Source organism: Anoplophora glabripennis, unplaced genomic scaffold (genome assembly GCF_000390285.2).
Source record: "Anoplophora glabripennis isolate ALB-LARVAE unplaced genomic scaffold, Agla_2.0 scaffold727, whole genome shotgun sequence".
Taxonomy (NCBI): domain Eukaryota; kingdom Metazoa; phylum Arthropoda; class Insecta; order Coleoptera; family Cerambycidae; genus Anoplophora; species Anoplophora glabripennis.
The window spans coordinates 54,393-77,759 of NW_019416835.1; the positions used below are offsets into that span (position 1 = coordinate 54,393).

Here is a 23,367-nt window from a genome sequence, read left to right on the forward strand (position 1 = left end):
TATAAAACCCAACATATTATTCTAAGGATGTCGTAATCAAAACGACGAAGCGTCGACAGTGTTTTTTTTTTAGAGACCTATATATAAACATTGGTATAAGTAATTCCTATTCTTATTCAATTCTTAATCTCATAAACTTAACGCAATTTTACACGGGATACCTATAATATAAATAAAAAAAGTAAGGGACGTTATTTAAAATAATGTTAAAAAATAAGGCAATGTGAGACAAGATTATAGTTTTCAATATCGACTCAGGAATGGCGTCGGCGCACACAGAAAATCCCGAATCCAAATTAGATTCGGCCGACTCGGGGTGTGTACTACAGCCAAAACGCCACCGGTTGTGACTCGAACCTTAACCATACAATTATAATCCAATTAACATGTAAAGTAGGTCGTACATTTGATAAGGAGTGCTTATGGTATACATATCATACGCACATCGTCCTTAAAAACCCGGGAAAATGGTCAATAACCCACTTTTAACTATCGCGAGATTGACCTAGTAGGTAGTGTACATACAGAAGTGAGTGAATATGTTGTGCAAAGATCAAAATGTACTGCTAAAGTCCTGCGGGAGAACTCTTGCAGTTTTTCTCTTACTGATGCAAGTTTTGCCTGTGTTTCTGGAACAAGACGAAGATATCCCACATAATGAGTAAGTGCATAATACATCTCCGCTGTTTTACCCTCTTAGGCGGCCGCCGTTTACTACCCCCACTAACTTATTTCTTGCCATTACTTTTGTCGTATATTCTAACAACATTAACGATATCTGCAGATTATTTTAAAAAGTGTACCTATTTAACTTTACTGAAAACTATTATTGGGGTATTACAACAATGGAAATGCTATACTACTACTAGAAATACATGACAATAATACTAAATATTTAGTATTTGTTTAGGATAAATGACAAATAATATGTTAATAAATTCATTGAACAAAACGTTAAGAAAATGTAAGTGATATCGCCTCGATTCAGATTTAACAATACATTCTATAGTGCTATTCCGATACAATATTTACAATCGGAATTCGGGGGTAGTAACACTATTATTGATCATGAAAATTTTAACAATATTTTATATGAACAGTTTTGATATATAACTACACCGACATTTGATAATTTGCATTTCCAAAAGGCGTATCATACGGATACATCAATTATAAATTTTACGTAAGAATAGACCATTGGTTATTTTGACGCCATATAGGCTAATCTAAAATAGCGATTGATCTAGTGTGTCTAAGTAAAATTTTTATGAGTGTATAACAGAAAAAAATAACATCTTAGAAAAACTTGCCTTTTTACATCCATCTCGCTAAAATAATTAATTAAATTAATGCAAAACAAAATATAACACCTTTAAAGCCAAATCCTTACTTTCCCCAAATATTTTAAAAATGTTTAACGTATAAAGTTTTATTATTATTCGTTATCCTGCAATTGAAAAGAAATGATCAATGCGAAGTGTGTAATTTTTCACGTCTAATAAAAAAATTTAAGATATTCATTTAATATGAAACACACTTGTATTACAGTCGATTAGTTAAATATTTTTTTCAGAGTGAAAAATTGGGCTTTAAAGTTTGGTGTAGACCTGTGGGAATATGGAAAAATGATGACTAGAATGAATGAATTGCAAAGGGTAAGTGTATCTAACAGAATTATCGAAAAATGGTTCTATAATCATAGTTTGAAAGTAGGTATATTATATATTATGTATATTATTATTATGTATATAATATATTTTGATAATTTATGATTTGTATATAACAGCTAAGGGAAACTAAATTATTATTAAGTATGTAACAAATAATAAAAGTGCGCCATAACAAGTTCAAATAGAATCTATTTATGTCACATTGTGTGTTAATAATAAATGAGAGGATAGTTGGAAATGCACATTAGTTTCAGGAAAGCAATTATTTCTTGAATATATGTTATACAAATATGAAAATGAAACGAAAAATAACTTGCTATATAAAGGGCGACATTGATATGGTGTCATAAACTTTTACAACACAAGGTAAAATTTTCGATAAATGAATTCTTAGCACACATCGCATTCAGATAATAGCTAAGCTTTTCAATATTTAATGAGAATTGTTGATGAAAATTTAAAAATTGGTAATGTTCTTATTGACGTTTTACATGCATGTTACTAATTTAACAAGAGTTTAAATTTTAGGTAAATCATCGGTTAAGTTGATACGTCCGAGATCGAAGTAAATATCGTTTGATATTAACTAATGTCATAAAGCTCGAAATGTAAATCTGAGAGTCCCTAGCTGTAGTTGTACATATATGTAATTATTCGAAGAAGTTTTTTAATATATGATTGGATCTTCCATATAAGTTAAGTTAAGAAAGTCACATGGACGTTCCTGCGCCCTAATCAACTGAAAAACGTCAATAGTCTGCATTTAATGCGCCTGCCTAGGTCCTTTTACCACGCTTTCGCGGTGGTTATTCCTAGGTCATGTGCTTGCTGTATTGCAATCTCTCTCTTTCTACCATGACCGTAGTAATACAGAGTACTACCGTTGAGTGAGAAAGTCACTCAACGGTGCTACTTACTAAGGCCTTAAAAATTTGGAAGCTATAAAGCCCAAGGCAAACGGTATTTCACAAAAATTATATATTATTCTCGTAACAGAATGTCTACGTCTTAATATCTATAGACATTCGTACTATACTGGATGACGTAATGGCTTTTTGTGTCGATATATCTAAATTTATCTTTGAAAAATTTATAACAATTTAATTATTGTCAAATATAAGGAAACTAGTCAACAAGGTTCAAATTAAGCAGATAAATATCGGTGCTCGGTATTGGTAAATTGCAAAAAATGATAAATCCTTCCGGATTACTCTGAGTAACAACCCTTCCATTGTTTTACATACATTCAGTCAAGATATGATGTCTTTAGATAAAAAAAATATTGAAATTTAGAAAAGAAAAACGACTCGACAAAAAACCTGAAGAACCAGTGAAATTTAGGTGTTCGTAATTTGATTCTTCTCTCTTTTTGAATCCTCAGCTGATTGTACTTAATTTCCGAATATCGAGGAATACGCCATGCAAACTAATCAATTTCAACAAAATATATTTCGAAGAGAAAAACTGATATTCGAACGATTCAAACGTGACATAACATACACTCGAAAAAATTATTACCTGTAAAATGGACATCCAATTCCATTCGATATGCGTTAAAAGTTTTGCTTTCTTTAAACAATAATTATTTGAACGTTTCAACTTACTATTTGAACCAGGTATTTCAAAATTTTTGAAATACCTGGTGCGTTTATATTTCAGTTTTTTCAATTATAAAATTATAAAACTGTCGGATAAAACTAGGTAGGATTTGTCAAAAATAAGTACTAGTCAAATTGATAGAACAAATGAATGACTATCGTCGAAAAGTTTATGTGATGCTATATCATTATTAGCAAAAATTATAAGTGATGATTTCGTTCTCAAAAAATCAGTTTTTCGGCTTTATCTGTTTAAATTGATGTTGAATTATTTTTCTAATTGCATATACTGATTCTACAGGATTTTTTACATTATGTTTGCACGCTGTTCCATTCATGTTTTAACAGTAAAGAAGTAACTCGCAACGAAAAGAGAATTATGGAGGATCACCTTGTACTATCTGTTCTAGAAATACCCGGAAACCATTTAGAGACAGCCTGTATAATAAATTTAATAATAAAATTGTTATGACATATATTATATTGCTTTACTAGTTTTTTTTTTAGAAATACCATGATGTGGATATAGACGTCGTGCGAAAAGATGGATTGATTCTCATTCGAGAAATGGCTACGGAGGTGAAGAATATGATGGATTTTAAAATGAGTGCAGTAATGGTTAGTATAAAAAATAACTATACCTAATATGTATATTAATGATGAAGACTACGCGAGAATGTTTCGTGTTCGATTTTATGCACGAAAAATTGCACCAGAACCGTTTCATACAATTTTCCATTTTCCGTATATCCAACGTTACATCAAGCTATATATTAAGTATAAAAACTTAATCTGACCATACCACGTACGTATCGTTCGCGTGGTATTGTAACAGTTTTTATCTCCACTCTTAAGATAATTGCTTTTATATTCACTTTTCACATAAACGTATCTCGAGAAACGTGTTCATCGAGTTCGCCTTTTCCATCTAAAGCGATGTTCTAGTATTATTAAAAATTTCAACGCGAGCCGACAACGCGTCTTATCCGAATCGTGAGCTACTCTATTCTGAAATAATGTTGCAGAGAATAATGGATTCTGCAGAACAAGCGGCTCTAACGCCACGAACCGACAATGGTCAACCGTTTAGATATTATAACGCCAAAAGACTGAACGCCTTCGGGCGCGATGGTAGACCAGCGGAGGGCACAAGGGAGATGATGCTAACTCCAAATCCGCATTTCGATCACTTACCTGTTAATACTAGTCTTAGTTCTGTACTTATGCCTACTAATATTAAAGAAAATGGTAAGTAATATCTGTAGTTTCCATAATACATGTTCAAAAAACCGGCCAGATCATTTTCCTTTATTTCTGAACGTTTTCTATTAAAAATCAACTTTCAAAATTTGGAGATTGTCGAGTTCATTAAATTGTAGATATCATCAAAGGACAAATAAATATGTTCGAGTTGGTGTCATTCATTCAAAATTTATTACACCCTTTATTTTAGATCCAGAAGTAATTAATGCAATTCAATGGTCTGAACACTTAGATCCATTGTTCATAAATAATTATGAAGGAGATCCTTCATTATCATGGCAATTTTTTGGAAGTTCAACAGGATTTTTAAGGAGATATCCAGGTAATATTAAATATCCAAGACTAGAATCCAAATGAGAATTATTATTATCATAATTGAGAGATAAGAATTATGATTAGATACTACATATTCCCAGATATTAGTAATTACTGGTTTATAAATTAAAAGAGTTATTTTGGCAAATATCGTCAAACCCATCAAGTGTTATTGTTAATTCGATTTCTAGTTAAAAAATCAAAAATAAAATGCTTTTAATTGGTGTATAGATTATTTTTACAAAGTATTATTTGTGACAAGTCGCTCAATCCGACAATGACGGTTTTCTCGCATTTCTTTCAATTACTGAAGAGATTTATAGAACCCTTACACGAAATATAAAATTTTAAATTAAAATAAAAGAAAAATGCGGACTTATTTTAACCAATTGCTTCACCGAAATATTAAAAAAAATGTTAATTTTTAAGAAATGGACATATCCATTTCCTTTGCGATTGAACGCAACTACCCCATTACTGTAAATATATATTTTTGCACACAAATCCTATTAATTCAAAGTTGATTAATTCCTCCAATATGGCGGCACCAATCCTAAATTGGATTAAAATTTAAGAATCAGTAGCCTCATCTGTCGGAAAAATTACAATTGAATTTATATTTGCACAGAAACATAACTTTTATTAAAAAAATATATAATTATAATTCAAATATACTTCAACTCATAAAAAACACATTTGCAGTAAACAATATTTTAAATATTTAAGAATAAATATTTATGAACTTGATAGAGAACATATGTATTATTAAGCTAAATAATTATCTACCTATGTCTGGAATTTCGCATCAAATTAAAACATGGTCTTAACGAATCATTTCATATGAATTTTTCACAATTACAAGTATTAAATGAAACTTCTGATTTGTTAAGGAATTGCCTGGCCACCAGAAGATATGTCGACTATATGGCAAAGACCAAGAAACAATCGCAACATTTACGACTTTAGGTCTTCCTCTTGGTATGTGGATGCTGCAACGTCACCGAAGGACATAGTGATACTTGTAGATAATTCAGGTTCAATGACAGGACACAGGGCTAATCTAGCCCGAGCAACTGTCGAGGCAATATTAGACACACTATCGGACAATGATTTTGTAAATGTATACAAATTTTCCGACACAACAGAAGAAACAGTTGCATGTTTCAAAGACCAGTTGGCTCAGGTGGGGAATTAAAAAAATTTGACAAAAAAATATTAACAGAAATTTTTAGGCAAATAGTGAAAATATTCGATACCTCAAAGACTCAATAATGAATATGAAGCCAGAAAACATTGCCAACTTTACCTCAGCTCTTGTAACAGGATTTGAAATTCTTCATAAGGTACTATTCTACTTAAAAATAACACGATTTATCCTCAATGTTTTTGTATTTCAGTACAATCGCACTGGTCAAGGTTGTCAGTGTAACCAAGCAATCATGCTTATAACTGATGGTCCTCCTTCAACATACAAAGAAATATTTAAAACTTACAACTTCCCTCACAGCCCAGTCAGATTTTTTACGTTCCTTATCGGAAAAGATGCTAGTAGTGCACGGGAAATGAACTGGATGGCTTGTGCAAACAAAGGTGAATTGTACCAATAAGTACCCCATTGAAACTAATAACATTCTACTGTGCAGGTTATTACTCACGAATTGAACACTATGAACAAATTAGGGACAATGTGTTACATTATATTGAAGTAATGGCTAGACCTATGGTGATGTATCAAAATGATCACCCAATCCATTGGACGCCTGCTTATGTTGGTGGACGGGTAAGATAAATATTAAAACAAAGTTACACCCAACAAATTCTAATTATAAATTAATCAGTTATTATAAGGGTGTAACTTTGATTGGGAGTCATACTTTTTATGGAGGTTACATTTAGACGTTTATAAACATATATCATATCCCATAGTGAAAGCTGTGTTTCGTAACTACTACATACTTGATTTTAAAAAATAATAATTTCATATCAGTATTCTGGGGAACATGTACCGTTACTCCTAAAAAAACTTACCAACTCCCAATGAAAGTTACACCCTGTGTATAATCAAGCATAAATTATTTAATTAATGTTTTTAGGCCGACAGCTTTTCTGACGATAAACATGGTCAGCTTATGACGACTGTCACCACACCTGTGTTTGATCGCCGAAACCATTCTGTAAGATATTAATCACTAAAATTTATATTTTATAAATTTTTTTTCTACCTTATTTGTAGGTACGAGTAGCCAATGTTTTAGGAGTAGTCGGTACAGATGTTTCAATCGATCAAATAAAGAAATTAGTTCCACCGTATAAGGTAAGTCTAAATAAAACAGGTTTTATTAAATTTTGTAAATATTTTCTTCCAGCTTGGGGTAAATGGATATTCGTTTATAGTAAATAATAATGGACATATTTTATATCACCCTGACTTACGACCATTGGTAATAAAAATATATATGCATTCATAAAAGAATTTACATTATAAGTTTTAGGAAAATAATGATCTCTACGAAGACACATTAGAGCCTCAGTATATTTCTGTTGATTTAAATGAGGTGGAGCTCGTCGAAAATGAAAATGGTCCACGAGAGAATCATACTGTTCTCCTCGATGTAAGTTTTCTTTCTTGAAAAAGTTTTAGAAGATAACACTTTATATATATTTTTTTCTAGCTGCGGCATGACATGATAGATCAAAAAGAAGGAGAAACAGAAATGAGCGTAAAAGTCCACTATGACAATATGGTAAAATAAAAATAAAGAGATAGTAATATTTTATTTTAAACTTGCTCTTTTAGCGTCGTGTGACAACCAGAAGGAATAAATATTTTTACAATCCAATAGAAGGTACTCCATTTTCATTAGGACTGGCTATTCCGGAAGGATACGGAATGTATGAATTATTAGCTGAACAAGAAATTAAACATAGCCAGAAAAATGGTATGTATCGATAATATTTAATCACATCTAGAATTTTTTTTTTTTTTTTTTTTTAGTTACCGATTATTTCAAAGGAGACAATTGGAGAGTTCATCCAGATTGGTAATAATATTAATTGTTGTGTCATGGCACAAAATTGAAATATGTACTCAAAGAGACAGTTTTTAGGGTATACTGCGAATATACAAGTGGTTCTTCTGGCGAGCAGTGGTTTAAGACTGCGGAAGAACGTGTTTTACATTTCCTGTCGAGAAGTCGAAGACCAGGTTGGAAATGGATGTCACTAAGGCCAAGATCGCCACTGCAACGTGAACATTATCACATATCTACAAAGCAGGACAAAGATGCTTATTATTGTTAAGTAATATATAAGCTACGTTAAACAAACCACCTGATACAATAATATTGAAGGAAATTAATTTTATGATTTTTCATTTTTAGGCGATAAAACTTTGATACAGTCATTAGTTTTAGATGCCATGGTAACTGAAGGTTTAGAAAAGCATCCGTTTAGGCCTCGCCTTGAAGATAAGCAGTAAGTGTTTTTTCCAGAATAGAGTAGCATGAAATTTATTTATAATTTATTTTTGATGCACATTATTATTCCAAATAATTTTACTAATTAATTCTTTGCACATTAGCCCTATTGGCACACTTTTGGTACAATTACAAAGGTAAAGAATTTTTCTTGAGAAAGAAATATTTTTATAGATTTAAGGTCATCAATTTTGTTAAATACTAGTTATTATACTGTAAAATGTTTAAGATTATAAGTCCACTTTTCATAAATTTTGTATTTGCATGTCCTTTAATTATCCTAGACTACAAATTGAATTAAGACCATTCTCATTTTAATAAAAAGGATTTTTTCTTAAAAGTTTTACAAAAACTAAAAAAAACTATTTGTCATTGAAAACATTAGTTTTCTTCATCTTAAATCAATTTACAAAAATGGCAATAAAAAATATGAAAACCTGTACTCAATTTGATAAAGCTCTGTTTTTTATGTGGTATTTGTTTGTTTGTGATACACGATAAAAAATTTGGCTATATTTTAAAATAATATTTAAGCTTCCCTGGATAATGTGAGTATGTAATTTGTATGCAACTCGATATAAGTATAACAATTATGGAATTAAATTTAGATTATCAAACGTGTCGAGATGTGTACTGAATTTTTTTAAACAACTCGAAGATCACTCAAGTAATCATTTTGTTTTATTGTTTACCATTGTAAGCAAAGTGTTTATGTACTGGGTGACCCAGAACTGATGATTGGCCACCATTATGGGAAGAAAAAATTTACACAAAATTAATTAAAATATGTCAGTTATGAATATAGACACTTAATCTGTCTCCATGTATTTCTATGGCAACGCTGACAAAATCAGTACAGACCTGATCTGCTAGTGTTTAATTTTGCTGAACATGTCTTGTCTTTTGAAAGGGAAGTATGGAATTTTTTTTTAATAAATGTGAAAAAAACGATCTTTCATAAGATGTAAACAAATATTTATGAAATAATTTTGATGATGCAACAGCCCTTTGGGTGGTATACTTACCAAAATGGAATTTTAAATCAAATACTTTTACCGTCATGCTATAATGCTACCCCATTATGGCTTCTTATTTGTCCTTTCCAATATCCAAAATGGCCTCCAATCGTCAGTTCTGGGTAAACTATTATTTTAATTATAATAATTAAAATTTTTTAGTATTATATACTGATACTTTCTCCGTTAAATTTTGAAAAAAATTTGAGTAATCCACATGTAGATTAGAAAATATATTAAAATATACATATATAATATCAAATCTTTCACAAAGTTAAAGTTCTAAGAAAGCTTTTTTTAGTTATCAAAACGGCACATTTTGTTATGTGAAATGAAGATCGTTTTTAAAAAAATCAAATTGATTTTTTTTATTCAGCGTTCCAGCTTCTGATTGAAAACTAATTAAATAAAATTTTGCAGTCAAGGATACGAAATTTTTGGCCTAACTTTGTCATTTGTGGCAACGAGAAGTGGTCTTCTTCGATGGACTAATTTAACTAACATAGAAACCAAAGAACCGTAAGAATGTTCAATTTCAAGGTATTATTCAATGTGACATGTTTATTTTAGTCACTTCAGTGAAAATAACGTTCATGCAATGGATGAAACTTGGTATAAAAGAGCAGTTGACCAACATTCAATTGAGCCAGAAAGTTTTGTTTTTTCTGTTCCATTCGATGTTGGTTCTTACGGTAAACCACTTATAACAGCAACGCATGCTGTGTTTGTTGAACACAAAGGCCATAGGGCCCCAGCCGCTGTGGTCGGCTTACAATATCAACATTCAACATTGGCGTCCCATTTTCTTAATATTACATCAAAGGTAACGTTTGCTTGTACATAGAAATATGTATTATATTTGGAAAAATCTCACAAAAAAAAATATTATTTTAGTGTAGTGCAGGGTCATCATCATGTAGCAAAACCTGTGCTAGTGACAAACTAGACTGTTATGTACTTGATAATAATGGTTTTATCATTATATCTGAAAATAATGAACATACTGGTAGATTTTTTGGGCAAATAGATGGGACCATAATGGATTCCCTTGTACAGGACAAGATTTATAAAAAAGTTGCGGTGTACGACTATCAAGGTGTTTGCTCAAATAATAAATTTCAGTTTAGTGGAAAAGCAAATAAAATACAGGTAAATACAGGCTTTACAATGGGTGTCCCAGAAATATGTGACAAAATTTTAACGACCAAAGCGTCGATGTGTACAAATATTTTATGGAATGACTAATTATATTAAAATTTCAGTACTTATTTTTGGGACACCTTGTACATATCTTTTATTATAGTTTTTATATTTTTTTTCATTGCGTGGCAAATATTAAAATATTTTTCAGATATTCGACCCAGTCAAGCTGCTTGTTACTTTCTTAATGAAAAGTTTTCTAATATTGATTGCAGAATTAAAAAATGCCTACGGTACAGCCTTAGCATATACGCAAGAAGAAGGTAATAGTACCATATACACATTCTTTATTTTCTACTCCTCTACTTAAAATTTTAGACGATATGCTTGATAAATACTCAGAATATGAACTAGAACAATATCCTACAGGAGAAGATATAATAGATGAGCAAGATCCAATAATTTCTCCACCTTCGAATACTTATTCCCCTTCTTTTATACCCCCATACGAGTCTGATCCTATGGAAGGAGTAGATTTGGGACAGTTTGGCATTAGACCATGTGATCGTAAAGTAGATTTGTATATCCTACAACCAGATAGACTGAATACTAGTGGTCAAAGCAATCCTTTAAAAGGAAAATTAACAAACTGTCATGTAACTGGATGTGAAAGGTAATACGACAATACTCTCAAAGAAAATACTACAAACAATACTCGTTAATTCCAGACCGTTTAGTGTGCAAAAAATACCACACAGTAATTTAATTCTCCTCGTTGTGGATACCATGTGCCCATGTGGAAGTAAACAATTAAGTATTATACCGCAGGAAGTTAATTACGAATCTAAAAATGGTGGATGTCTTCATAAACCAAAAGACAGTCTTTACAGGAGACGTCCTCCAAAATGTATAAATTATCATCCTGAGGTATTTATTACACTAATATAAATTATAGAGAACAATGTCCTCTTGATATTATTTTAACTTAATGTTGTTTTTTGCAGGAGACGGAGATTCACATCTGTGGATCGGCATCGAAAATGCCTATTATCACTATAGCGTTGCTATTGGGCATTGGAAATTGCCTTCTTGCTTTTCTATCGTGATTAAATCCGTATCTTAAATTAGGTCCTTAATAATGAATTTCAACTATAAAATGGTTGGCACTATCTTTCTTATCATTTTACAGTTAAAAAAATTATAAATGTAATATGAATTAATTTGCAAATAGTATAGTAGGTACAGTTTTTATAATAACAAAGTCGAATAAAAAAATAGTTAAATTTTTTTATATAATTTATAAAAGATAGAAGTAATTTTTGGTGTATTTGTACATATCTAATGTTGTAAAAAAATGGTGATTTTTCAAAAAGATGTATTTTTGAAAAAGCACCCAATTTTTTTTTAAATCAAACATTTATATATATAAAACTAAAGACAATAATTCAGTTTTGTAGCCATTTCTAATTTTTTGTGAATGTGTGTATATATTTTTTAGATAAATTGAAATTTATACTCTATTAGCTTCTTGATCCAAATTTGTTTATAGCTTATTCTTTAATGTACATGTATCATTGCCTCACATGGAAGTGATTAATTTTGAAAAAATACAGAAAATTTACGTATTCATCTCACTTGACTGTACTTAAAGGAAATAATAACACTTAAAATTATCTAAGATGTTCGGAACTATTATTTAACTTTTTTGCTTGATTTTTCACTGTATATATAAACACATATCAAGCTGTGCAGTATTAACAAACCGTGAATAGAACATATATATATATATATTACATTGTAATGCATATTGAAATAATACAATTGTCAGCTCTATATGTATGTATTACTGACATCAAGGTTTGATAATACCTCTATTTAAATATTCAACTGTATAGTGGAAAATTAAATAAACAGTAGGGGAGTGTATTATTGGGTCCAATCTGGTATTTTGAGAACCTCTCAAGTTTTCAAATGATCTTTTTTAACAACTTTAAAGTTGTATTAAAAAAGAGCATCTAAGAAAGTCCTCACTAAAAGTTCGGAAGTTAATGACAACAGCGTAATTATGTAACTTATAATTATGTATAAGATAAATTAGTTTATTTAATTTATTCCACTGTGCATTTTCTAAACGAATAAATGATTCATCTTTTTCTTTTCTATTCATCGATTTACAATTCATATAAAATTGTAATTACGTGACAATACTTTGATAAAACTATGAATACTGACATACAGGTTAGGAATAGTTTCATAATCTGCTGTTGTAAATATAAAGTACACCCATAATATTAATTTAACATTTTTATTATTAATTTGTAACTTGTTTTAAGGATGACTGATAAATGGTATTAGTAAAGTAGGAATAAGGGAATTTATCGGTTGTATCCCTTTTACGCTCCTCCCTTATTTTTAAGTGATACTTCCAACTTCTCTAACGGAAATATTTCTTTAAATTGTGGAGTATCACAAGCTCAATGTTCGAGAGGATTTGGTGTTCTTTTATTAGGGAGAAAGTGTAAAAGGCAAATGAATACTTTTATGATAAGCAATTTTTTCAAAGCTTTTATATGGCTTTTGTTTATTTCTTTTTTTAATGAAATAATTATAAATAGATCATTAGAACATATACATATCTAGTTTATTTGGATTTCTTACTATCTCAAATATCGCATTTTATAAAAGTAACAACGTTAAACCTGATAATTTAAGATATTATTTTTTTAATGAAACACAAATGATTTTGTATTTTCTTAGACATAATATTATAAGACATAGACTGGTGCGAAAATGAATGATAAATTAGAAGGTTAGTTTAGTGTGTATATTTTGATTTAGAACAAACTGCGCTATACTAATTACTATACATAATTATTTCATAAAATTAACTACGCTATACTAAAACTGAGTCTTCCATTTAAAACAAATAATAATTGTAAGTTAATAATGTATTCAATTTTAAGCAAAATGTGTAGTACAGTTATTATGAATAATACATTTATTTGTCAACTTGTTGTTTGTCTGTTGTATGTAAAATTCATACTAGACTTTACTATATCTTAAATAATGATATGCGTAGTTTTAATTAAAATTATAATATATTTATCAGATATTGTTTTATTTAATATATATCAAGTTTAATATGCAAAGTACAGTTACAAGCTTTATTTTACTTATAACTAGTAACGATGTATATTACTGTGTCATTTTATAAAAGGCAAAATATTACACATAAAAATTTAATGGATCTGAAACAAATATCTCGACTACAATTAATAATTCGTATTTGTATTACCTTTTTTTTCTATAATACCTTATTATCAATATTCATAACACACATGGAAATCGTGATGTAATCTAAATTATGTTAACTAAAAAAACAATACTTATTGTATGTACGCATAATTGAAAAAAAAAATATATGTATGTACTTACATTTTTCCAGAAGATGCAGTTTACAAAATCTTCTACTGACTTATTTCTGAAAAAATAATATATAATTAGTGGAATTTATTAAATTCAAACAAGAGAATGTTTTCTTTATTTACAGTTTTATACAGTCACATTAAGAGCCTTTTGCGTCCCGAGAGTCTGTCAAAATATATTATAACTATACTCTCCTATTCTACATGAAATTTTAACTACGATTTTTGTTTTCTCAATTTTGTCATTTCGAACAATTTCAACTCGACAAGTTCACTCCCACTTTTATTTTAATTTTTCACATTTCATCAAATCCTTTGTTTTGTTCTTTCCTTTTCATTGTTTTTTCCAAATTTTCAAACTGTATTATATGCTACCTATTTAATATCCTGAACGTATAATGAATCCACATCGATATTACTTTCTAAATTAGATGCAAACTAACATGATGAATAGTTATAGCACTTATAGTAAATATGGAATTAAATGATCTTTGGAATAATAAATGCATTTTGTTTATTTGATATCCAATTCTGAAGCTAACTAAATTTTAGGCCTAATAATGAACGTAAATAAAAAATAGAATTTATATAAACTAGTAGCGGGATTATATCGAGTACTACCTTTTATTTAATACAATTTTCCGAATAAATTACTGATCTAGAAACTGTCAATTTTTATACACACAATGCAATGGAACTAACATTACAAGTATAGTTTATGTAGTTACAAAATTGTGATGATGGCAAATATGTTTCTTGGATATAAGATATATTTACAGCTACGTTTTCTTTTAACAATATCATGAGCCATTTAAAATTTACCAATGAATACAATATTCCCAAATATGACTAATATACAACTAAACTGAAAATTAAATTGGAAAATGTATTAAAACAATACATTTAAATGAAAAAAACATTAATAGTAACAAATTAGCTTAACAATTTCCTTGCCTTGTTTAAATAAATGTGGTGTAGATGATTACTACAACAAAACAACGATTCATCTAGGTAGTAGGTACACCTAACTGCATCTATTCAATAAATTAAAAACTAGAAATGCACAAAATACACTAATACAAGAAAATTAAAAATGATTTCGAATTTTGGGGTTATTTCTTTTTATGCCAAAAAAACAGGTTTTGATAAAGTGGTTACCTTAATTGGTGACAATTTTAAGTAATGACATTTATTAAATGAGAAATGTCAAAAGAATCAAGGGTAATTCGTAATTGGTTAATTTAACGTTTTCAGTATTTGAGTATTAATAACAATTTTTTTATCGAATACATTATGGAAATATAATATTATTGTCTAACTTTTAATGTTTTTATGAAAAATTTTAGTGTTTCCAAATGTTTAAACACCATTAGTTACCATTTAAGGTACCATTACGACAATGAATAAATATGATGATATTTGCTGGTATCACGGTAAATTATCTCGAGAAGAAGCAGAAAATATTTTGGTTCGAGGTAAATAAAGTAAATAGAATGGTGTCTAAGAAAATTATAATTATTCAATTTTTAGATGATAAAAAGGATGGCCTATTTCTTGTCCGTGAAAGTAATTCATCAACAGGTGATTATGTTTTATCTGTCTATTACAATGAGCAAATTAGTCATTTCCAAATTAGACGACACAGAGAAGATGCATTTTTTTCTATAGGTAAATTTCTATTCCAGTAAATTTTTAATAACTTTTCAATGAGTTGATTTAGATACGCTAATCATTTACTTTGTTTAACTTAGACGAATATTTGAAGTTTCATGGATTAGAAGTTTTAATAGAGCATTACACAGATAATCCAAATCTGCTATGTGAAGGATTAGTTTTAACTGACTATGTGAAAGGATATCCTCCACCCCATGATTCTAGAAGACACGGTCGTACAAACTTATTACATCGTGCCACAAATGAAGGGAGTTACAAAGTAGTTACCGAACTGTTAAAAACTGGATATCCTCATGAAGCAAAAAATCAGGATGGTCAGACAGCAGTCCACTTGGCGAGCATATCGGGAAAGAATGAAATATTAAGGAAACTTATCCAGTCGGGCGCTAGTGTAAATTTAAGAGATTCTGCAGGTTTTACTCCTCTTCAAGTAAGCTTCCTCCATATCCATTACTTAATAAAATATAATAATTTCATTTTTAGTATGCTTGTCAATTTAATCATCCTTCAACTGTCAGACTCTTAGTACAAATAGGTGGTGCGAATGTTCAAGCTAGAAATACCGAAAGTGGAGCAGTGCCATTACACGAAGCTGCAAGTAGAGGTCATAAAGAAGTAATTAATGAATTATTAAGTTTAAACGCACCCGTAAGACCAAGGAACAAAGATAACCAAACTCCAGCTCAATTGGCTAGATTGAAAAATCATATCGAATGTGCAGAAATATTAGGTAAAATAATTCAGCTGTTATTATTACTGTGTTCTTTCACTGTGCGTGGAATTTATGGGTTTGAAACCTCAGACAGCTAAAGGCTAATAAATGCTCGCATTTTCTAACCCATGAACATGGTATTTGTATATTCTGCAAATTATTTTTTCACAAAAATTTTATATTTTAGAAAATTATAAATCTCCAACTACAAAAACAAAGCGTACTGAATGGTATCACGGCACATTAGACAGGCAAGAAGCTGAATCTATAATTAAAAAATGTAGTACACAGAGTGGTACATATTTGATAAGATTTAGTGATCGCAATGGAGAACATGTCTTAACATTATTATATGAAGATGGATTTTATAATTACATAATACGTAATAAGGTATAGTAATATATTCATAAACTAGCCAATTAAAAATAACTGCGTTTCAATTTCCATTGTGGAGCCACCCTTATAACTCCCATATTTGAAGTTGAAATGTTTTCGTATTTCAGCCCGAATTAATTACCTGTAAACCAGTTATTCTGATTTAACTAAATTTGGTTTTAGTCAAAGACGTCCGGCTTTAAAATTAAAATACTTTTTCAAAAAATATATATTAGTTTTTCTAATTTCTAATTTAGGGCCCCGAGAAACATCTTTTTACCAAACTTGAGGGGTAAACCGCGGTTATAATTTTGTACACCGGAGGGAATTCCCCTAGTTTCCTACATGAATTCCTCCGACTTCCCTTTGAATTCCTTTGAATTCCTCGGATTTCCCCTCGAATTCTTCGGACATCCCCATGAATTCTTCAGACTTCCTCTTGAAAACAACCGATATACAGGCTGTCTCCTAAAAAACGGCGCAAGCCATAACTCCGTCATTTATAGTCTGAATTTAAAAAACAAAAAATTATATGAAATGGCTCTAAGTACACTATAGAGTGAGACTATTGGTATTTATTATTAATATTTTTTGAAAAGCGATAGTCAACTTTTTCTGTTTCAAACGGCAATATAGGTTTTTTAAATTTATTATTGTGCAGATTTCTATTCTGAATTCAACGATGTATATAAACATGTATTACAGAAAAAGCATGAAAATATTAGTCAATACCTCATTATTAGCGCGTGGTCGCTTAATTGACAACAAATATATTTTGACTAATCACGTATGCCTGGAAAACAAAAAATAATACAACAAAGCAAGTAAATGTCTTTTTAGCGTTCGTGTCCTAGTTTTTTACACATTATACTCTTTCTGTGTCATTTACAGTAGGTGATTTATTGAAATAAGCTCAACAGTGCTAAATATGAGTAATAATAATCAATTGACGGACACGATTCACGTATAAAATCTTCGTAGACCAGAAATTCGTCGACTGTCCCTTTTGTCATTTATCTGAATATAATTAAAAACCTAATGAATTTTTCAAAATTTTTAACAACTATTTATCAAATGTAAGATATAAATCTCGTATAGTTCGCCCAGCAGAAATATTATGCAGTGTGTTTTCTATAAATAACGATCACGTTGTAGGTAATTAATGAAGATAGTGATGATGACTAATAAGTGATTTTTTTATGAATATCGGTTTAATTATTACCGAGAAAAGATCATCCCATTTCCTTTTAAACCTTTCATGGCCAATATTGAAAAACTAAAAATGTAATACAATTTAAAAGCGTCAACAAGCCATATGCTATTTGCTTTGCTGTATTATTTTTTGTTCTCCATGGCACAGATGATTAGTTAAAATACATTTGTCATGAATTAGTGGCCGGGCGTCGAATGCGGTATCGACTAATATTATCTCGTCTTTTCTGTAATAAATGCTCTACAAAAGTCAAGTTCATATGCATCGTTGGATTCAGAAAATAAATCTGCACAATAATAAATAACAAAAAAACTATATTGCCATTTGAAAAAAAAAAAAATAGTAAATAAGCTCTAATAGGCTCCCTCTAGTGTATTTAGAGCCATTTCATTTCATTTTTTGTTTTTTAAATCAGACTAAATAACTGAGTTATGACTTGCGGCGTTTTTTAGTAGACAGCCTGTATAAGAGTGACTCCAAGAAACGTGAAGCAGTGTATGTGTGTTATTCTAGGACGGTTATTTATTTATTGATGATGGTCCGTATTTAGAATCCTTAGAGCATATTGTTGCACATTATAGTTTAATGCCAGATGGACTTCCTACAGTATTACAATTTCCTGTGCCACCAAGACCTAAACCGCCAGTTCCGCAGGTAAATAATAAAAATAAAATAAAAAAGTTATAAATAAAAGTTTATTCTTATTCCAGTTTTCTACAATGCCTAGACCTAGAAAAAAGTACCAATTGAAAACTTCGACAAAAGAAGAGTCCTTACCAGATGACTCACAATTAAATAAATTTTATCCTAGTCAGTTTCAAAATATATCTTTCACAGGTGATTTCAATACTATCAATAATAACAATAATACAGATAACGAAGATGATTACATACCCTCATCACGGTTACATATAGGAAATCTAATAGGTGAAGGAGAGTTTGCCGCTGTTTATGAAGGTACTTACACCAGGAAGAATGGAGAGTTAGTAAAAGTGGCCATCAAAACATTGCGTAATGAACAAATAGAAACAAATCGAGGTGCCTTTTTATGCGAAGCTCAAGTTATGATGAAACTGAACCACCACTGTGTCGTTAAACTTATTGGTCTCTCTAGCGGGCCTTCTTTATTAATGATACAAGAATTGGTGCCTCAGGGATCTATTCTACAGTACATTGAAATTAACAAGGACCGAATCAATCCGAATTATGAGTTTAAAATATGGGCAGGACAAATAGCGTGTGGTAAGGAATTATGTTATAAGGAGGCCGGTGAAATGAATACGTTGGGATTAATATGAGTAAATTTTAGAGATAACACCAGAGAATTGCCTTTAAAAGTTGGACGTATATTTTGCTCTGTTTATATATTGAGCCTATATACGGGGTGTAACTTTGAATGGGGGTTCAGATTTATAAAGAGGCTATCTTTGTTGTTTAGAAATACATGTCATAACTTCTGGTAAATTGATAAACTGAAAACTGAAAAAACATAATAAACTGAAGCCGTCACATATTTGGACATTCTCGTTTTGTCGAGTTAACGTTGGCCGTTTGTGTTTAGCCCACCTACAGCCCTGTTACATCTACGAAAAAAATATTACAAATCTGTCAGATTAGTATTTTTCTTTTATTTTTTATTTTATAAAGCAGCAAATAATTATTTTAGCACATGAATTAGTTTTACTTACAGTTAGTAACATATGCCTATCCACATACATAGTATTTATTAGTGTTTAATAAAAAATGTAAAAATTATTTATTTTTCAGAAACACTTGAAATTTCTTTTAATGTTTGGCGCTTCGTCCGCATTGTCATAAAAAAAGTATGGTAATTTTAAAATAACATATCGCAAAGTCTGTTTTTATAAAATTATCTATTGCAATTTTCCTAGCATTAGCTAGGAAAAAATAATAATTTCAAGTTAGTATTCTATGGAACATGTACACACACCCCTTAAAAACTGACCTCCACGTAACTACAACCTGTATAAGAGTATATTTTTCATTAGCGATGGCAGTCACATACCAAAATGACCATAGCCGGTGACTGTAAGTGACAGGTCACATTCAAAAATAACCGTCGATTATTTCAATAATTTGTTAAAATTATTATTTACAGTTGTCAATAATTATTTTTCTCCCTTAAATGTGATGATTTTTCTATATATTTTAAAATGTTTGAAATAATGGTGGTACTAGATATGCGCAATGTAATTTGTATTATTGTATTATAAATTATAAAATACAAAAAACATTTTGCAAATCTGTAATAAACATGGTAAAAGACCATTTCAAATAAAAATAAATTTTGAAATGACCTGTCACTATATTTCATTAATCCCTGTATTCATAGATCCGTGTAAGTAGAAGTTTGAAAAATACTGAATTTTTAAATTTACAAGCACACTGGACCTAAGCGGTAAGTAAATATTTTTGTCTAAATATTTAACCCTTTCACTTTGGCTGATGATAATATCCTGATTATTGTACCATTGGACTGTAGTTATACCACTGTAGGCTCTGCATGTTTTTACATTTCCCATACTGTACAGATAAATCGTAAAGTAGGACAATGATTATTTATTTTAAATCCCGTTTTTATATATACAAATCATATAATAATAAGCATCTTAAATGAATTAAAATACATATCATTCTGTCATCCATATTTTCGGTTATACGGGTCGCCTTCAGTCGCACCTAATCTGGATAATTCAGTTTTTACTGTATATGTATATGCAGTGTGTCCCCGAATGAACATAACTATACTTGTAATTTTCCTTATTTCGCATTTTAAGGGAAAAAGTCATTCTTCATAAAAAGTTTTGCTTATCGTGAAAAGTCATTAGCTATACTCAGACTTTCAAAATAACATACAGGGTGGTTAGCAAATAAGGAAACGTGAATTTATGCCAAGAGTGAAGTATTAGTTTTTTGAGAGGAATTTAAAAATGTTAACTGAAAGAATTTTATAAATTCAACGAAAGCGCATAATTTATTGAATAAAACTATTCTGTTGTCCTCCTACTGTTACACATTTTTCAATATTTTTTCAAAATTTTTCAACTTTGAGATACGACGTTAAAATTTCATATCTGGACTACTATTAACATTAGAAACAACTTCTTTCACTAACATTTTTAAATTCCTTTCAAAAAACTAATACTTTACTCTTGGCATAAATTCATGTTTTCTTATTTGCTAACCATCCTATATGTTATTTTGAAAGTCCGAGTATGGCTAATAACTTTTCACGATAAGCAAAAGTTTTTATGAAGAATGACATTTTCGCTTAAAATGTGAAATAAAGAAAATTACAAGTATAGTTAGGTCCATTCAGGGACACACTGTATATGTATATGTTTATGGCTCCCGCATTAAATGTTTATAGCAGTAAAGCTGCTAACTATTGCCCCCAAAAGTTTTCTATATTTTAAGGCAGGTTTAATGCAGGTATCCATCTGTTTCTTATAATATACCTTTTTCCTGCACGATATATATACAGGGTGTTTGTAAAAGTTGGTACAAAATTTAAGGGGGTGAAAGTAGCCAAAAATAGTAAAAAAAGGTCCCATAAACATTGGCCCTCAGGAGCACCGTTATTGAGATATGGCCCTCCGAAGAGGTTATCATTTGGATATTTTTTTAAATAACTTTCTGATTAAGAAAATTGTAGGTAATAATTATACCATAAGGGTTTTTAACTACCATAAGTTTCATCAAAATCGGTTATAAATAAGGCTAGTTTTCTAACTACCTTTAACAGAAATTTTTCGAATTTTTTTTATTCGTTTGAATTATAAAGTAAATAATATTATTTTTTAATGAATTGGACTCTTTTGAAGAAAAAATGTCTACTTATTTTTTCGAATTCTGTGTAAATGGCTCAGAACAGTAACTTTTTTTAACATTTTCACATAGTAGGCATCTTTTATAGTGACAGTTTCATTGTAATGATACTAATGATTGTCACTTTTGCGTGGTATGATTTAAATTCTTATGTTTCTTTATTTTCTTAGTTGTGATCTTTGTGGTCAACTGTGCATTTCATTTGATTTTTTTACAACCATGAACCATCATGCTTTTACTAACCATGAATATACCGATATATTTATGGTTTCTGTAATGGAAATAGTCTGGCGGCTCAAAATGAGTATCGGCATACTCTACTATCGACCAATGTTTATAGGAACTTTTTTTACTATTTTTGGCTCTACTTGCACCCCCTTAAATTTCGTACCAACTTTTCCAAACACCCTGTATATATATGCAATATTTTGCGATGAAAGAATTAATTGCCTTTGTTGTTTCTTTTAAGGTATGCAATATTTGGAAGAAAACAGATTTGTTCATAGAGATTTAGCAGCAAGGAACATTTTATTAGCGAGTCAAGTTCAGGCCAAAATTAGTGATTTTGGTCTATCTAGAGCTCTGGGAACCGATCATGAATATTATCGGTAAGTGCTCCTTAAAATTCCAAACGTTTCATATTTATAGAAACTTAACATTTCAATCTCAACATTTTTATCACTAATATTTCTGTTTTTTTCATAAATAAACTGTATATTTTGTATGAATAAAGTTCATAAAATTTGAAAATATATTAAATTGATAATTAGTTATTGTATTATAGTGCGTTAAATGGAGGAAAATGGCCATTGAAATGGTATGCGCCAGAATCTTTCAATTATGGACAATTCTCACATAAAAGTGATGTTTGGAGTTTTGGTGTTACTATATGGGAAATGTATTCATTTGGAGAAACACCTTATGATGAAATGAAAGGTTGCGAGGTAAATACTTTAAACCATATTTCATGTTTAAAATTTATACCATGTCAAATAAAGTTAATATCTGTTCCAATGAATTGTGTTCTGATTGCAGGCCATAAAATTAATTGAAGAAGGCAAACGTCTTGAACAACCCAACAAATGCCCAGATCACATTTATGAAATTATGAAACGCTGTTGGATGTATGATAAAGAGAAACGGCCAAGTTTTAATGAGCTAGTAGATCTTTTTAACTCCGATCTGGAATATATAAATATAAAGGAATTATTGCCAAAAACGAATCTCGCATAAGACTTATCATTTTTTGTGCCAAATCAAGTTCCATTAGTTAAAATTATGTATTGTGTATTGGACATGCCAATAATTTTGTAGAAATAAGAATTTTATGTAAGAAATTTAGATAGCGTTACTTTTTAAATAGATTGAAATGTGGAAATATCGTACCAAATTACAAAGATCAAAACTCATCTGTTTCATAAAGTTTTCTCATTTACATTATGTCTTATGATAACGGTATAGATTATTCATATTATAATATGAAATAGACACGATATCTCCTAAATGTTTGTAATTATTTATTTTTAACGAAATTTGATAATGCATTTTTATACAAAGTTATATAATATTTTATATATTTTTTTATTCAATTTGTTATATCCATATAATTGTGCAATATTTTCCAATTTATCATACACGTTA

General features: G+C 29.8%; 3 protein-coding genes across 5 annotated transcripts in view; 2 read left to right on the forward strand and 1 right to left on the reverse strand.

Moving 5' to 3' along the window:
- Window positions 1-13,939, reverse strand: part of LOC108914699 (E3 ubiquitin-protein ligase HUWE1) — a 54,000-nt gene extending 40,061 nt beyond the window's left edge. Inside the window, exon 1 of the mRNA XM_018720559.2 lies at window positions 13,914-13,939. The gene's annotated coding sequence lies outside the window, so the exon portion shown is untranslated. The remainder of the gene's footprint in view (window positions 1-13,913) is intronic.
- LOC108914701 (voltage-dependent calcium channel subunit alpha-2/delta-3) lies at window positions 319-11,744 on the forward strand. 2 transcript variants are annotated; one of them, XM_018720563.2, is made up of 25 exons: window positions 319-661; window positions 1,574-1,655; window positions 3,776-3,886; window positions 4,294-4,516; window positions 4,722-4,853; window positions 5,737-6,029; window positions 6,079-6,189; window positions 6,244-6,436; window positions 6,490-6,626; window positions 6,940-7,020; window positions 7,080-7,160; window positions 7,213-7,287; window positions 7,339-7,458; window positions 7,519-7,590; window positions 7,644-7,785; window positions 7,842-7,887; window positions 7,954-8,141; window positions 8,227-8,320; window positions 9,759-9,857; window positions 9,909-10,161; window positions 10,233-10,487; window positions 10,690-10,801; window positions 10,857-11,151; window positions 11,207-11,405; window positions 11,483-11,744. In XM_018720563.2, exons 1-25 carry the CDS (start codon window positions 540-542, stop codon window positions 11,582-11,584), a joined length of 3,618 nt encoding a protein of 1,205 aa, XP_018576079.1. In that variant the 5' UTR covers window positions 319-539; the 3' UTR covers window positions 11,585-11,744. The 2 variants fall into 2 exon arrangements, with proteins under 2 accessions (XP_018576079.1, XP_018576080.1); XM_018720564.2 differs by lacking the exon at window positions 9,759-9,857.
- Window positions 13,940-15,118: 1,179 nt separating the features above from the next.
- LOC108914716 (tyrosine-protein kinase shark) lies at window positions 15,119-23,272 on the forward strand. 2 transcript variants are annotated; one of them, XM_018720583.1, is made up of 10 exons: window positions 15,119-15,378; window positions 15,434-15,571; window positions 15,655-16,007; window positions 16,061-16,307; window positions 16,477-16,679; window positions 18,391-18,531; window positions 18,588-19,119; window positions 22,196-22,334; window positions 22,511-22,670; window positions 22,762-23,272. In XM_018720583.1, the coding sequence occupies exons 1-10, from the start codon at window positions 15,303-15,305 to the stop codon at window positions 22,957-22,959; spliced, it is 2,187 nt and encodes a 728-aa protein (XP_018576099.1). In that variant the 5' UTR covers window positions 15,119-15,302; the 3' UTR covers window positions 22,960-23,272. The 2 variants fall into 2 exon arrangements, with proteins under 2 accessions (XP_018576099.1, XP_018576100.1); XM_018720584.1 differs by having other exon boundaries at window positions 15,434-15,484.
- Window positions 23,273-23,367: the final 95 nt, after the last annotated feature.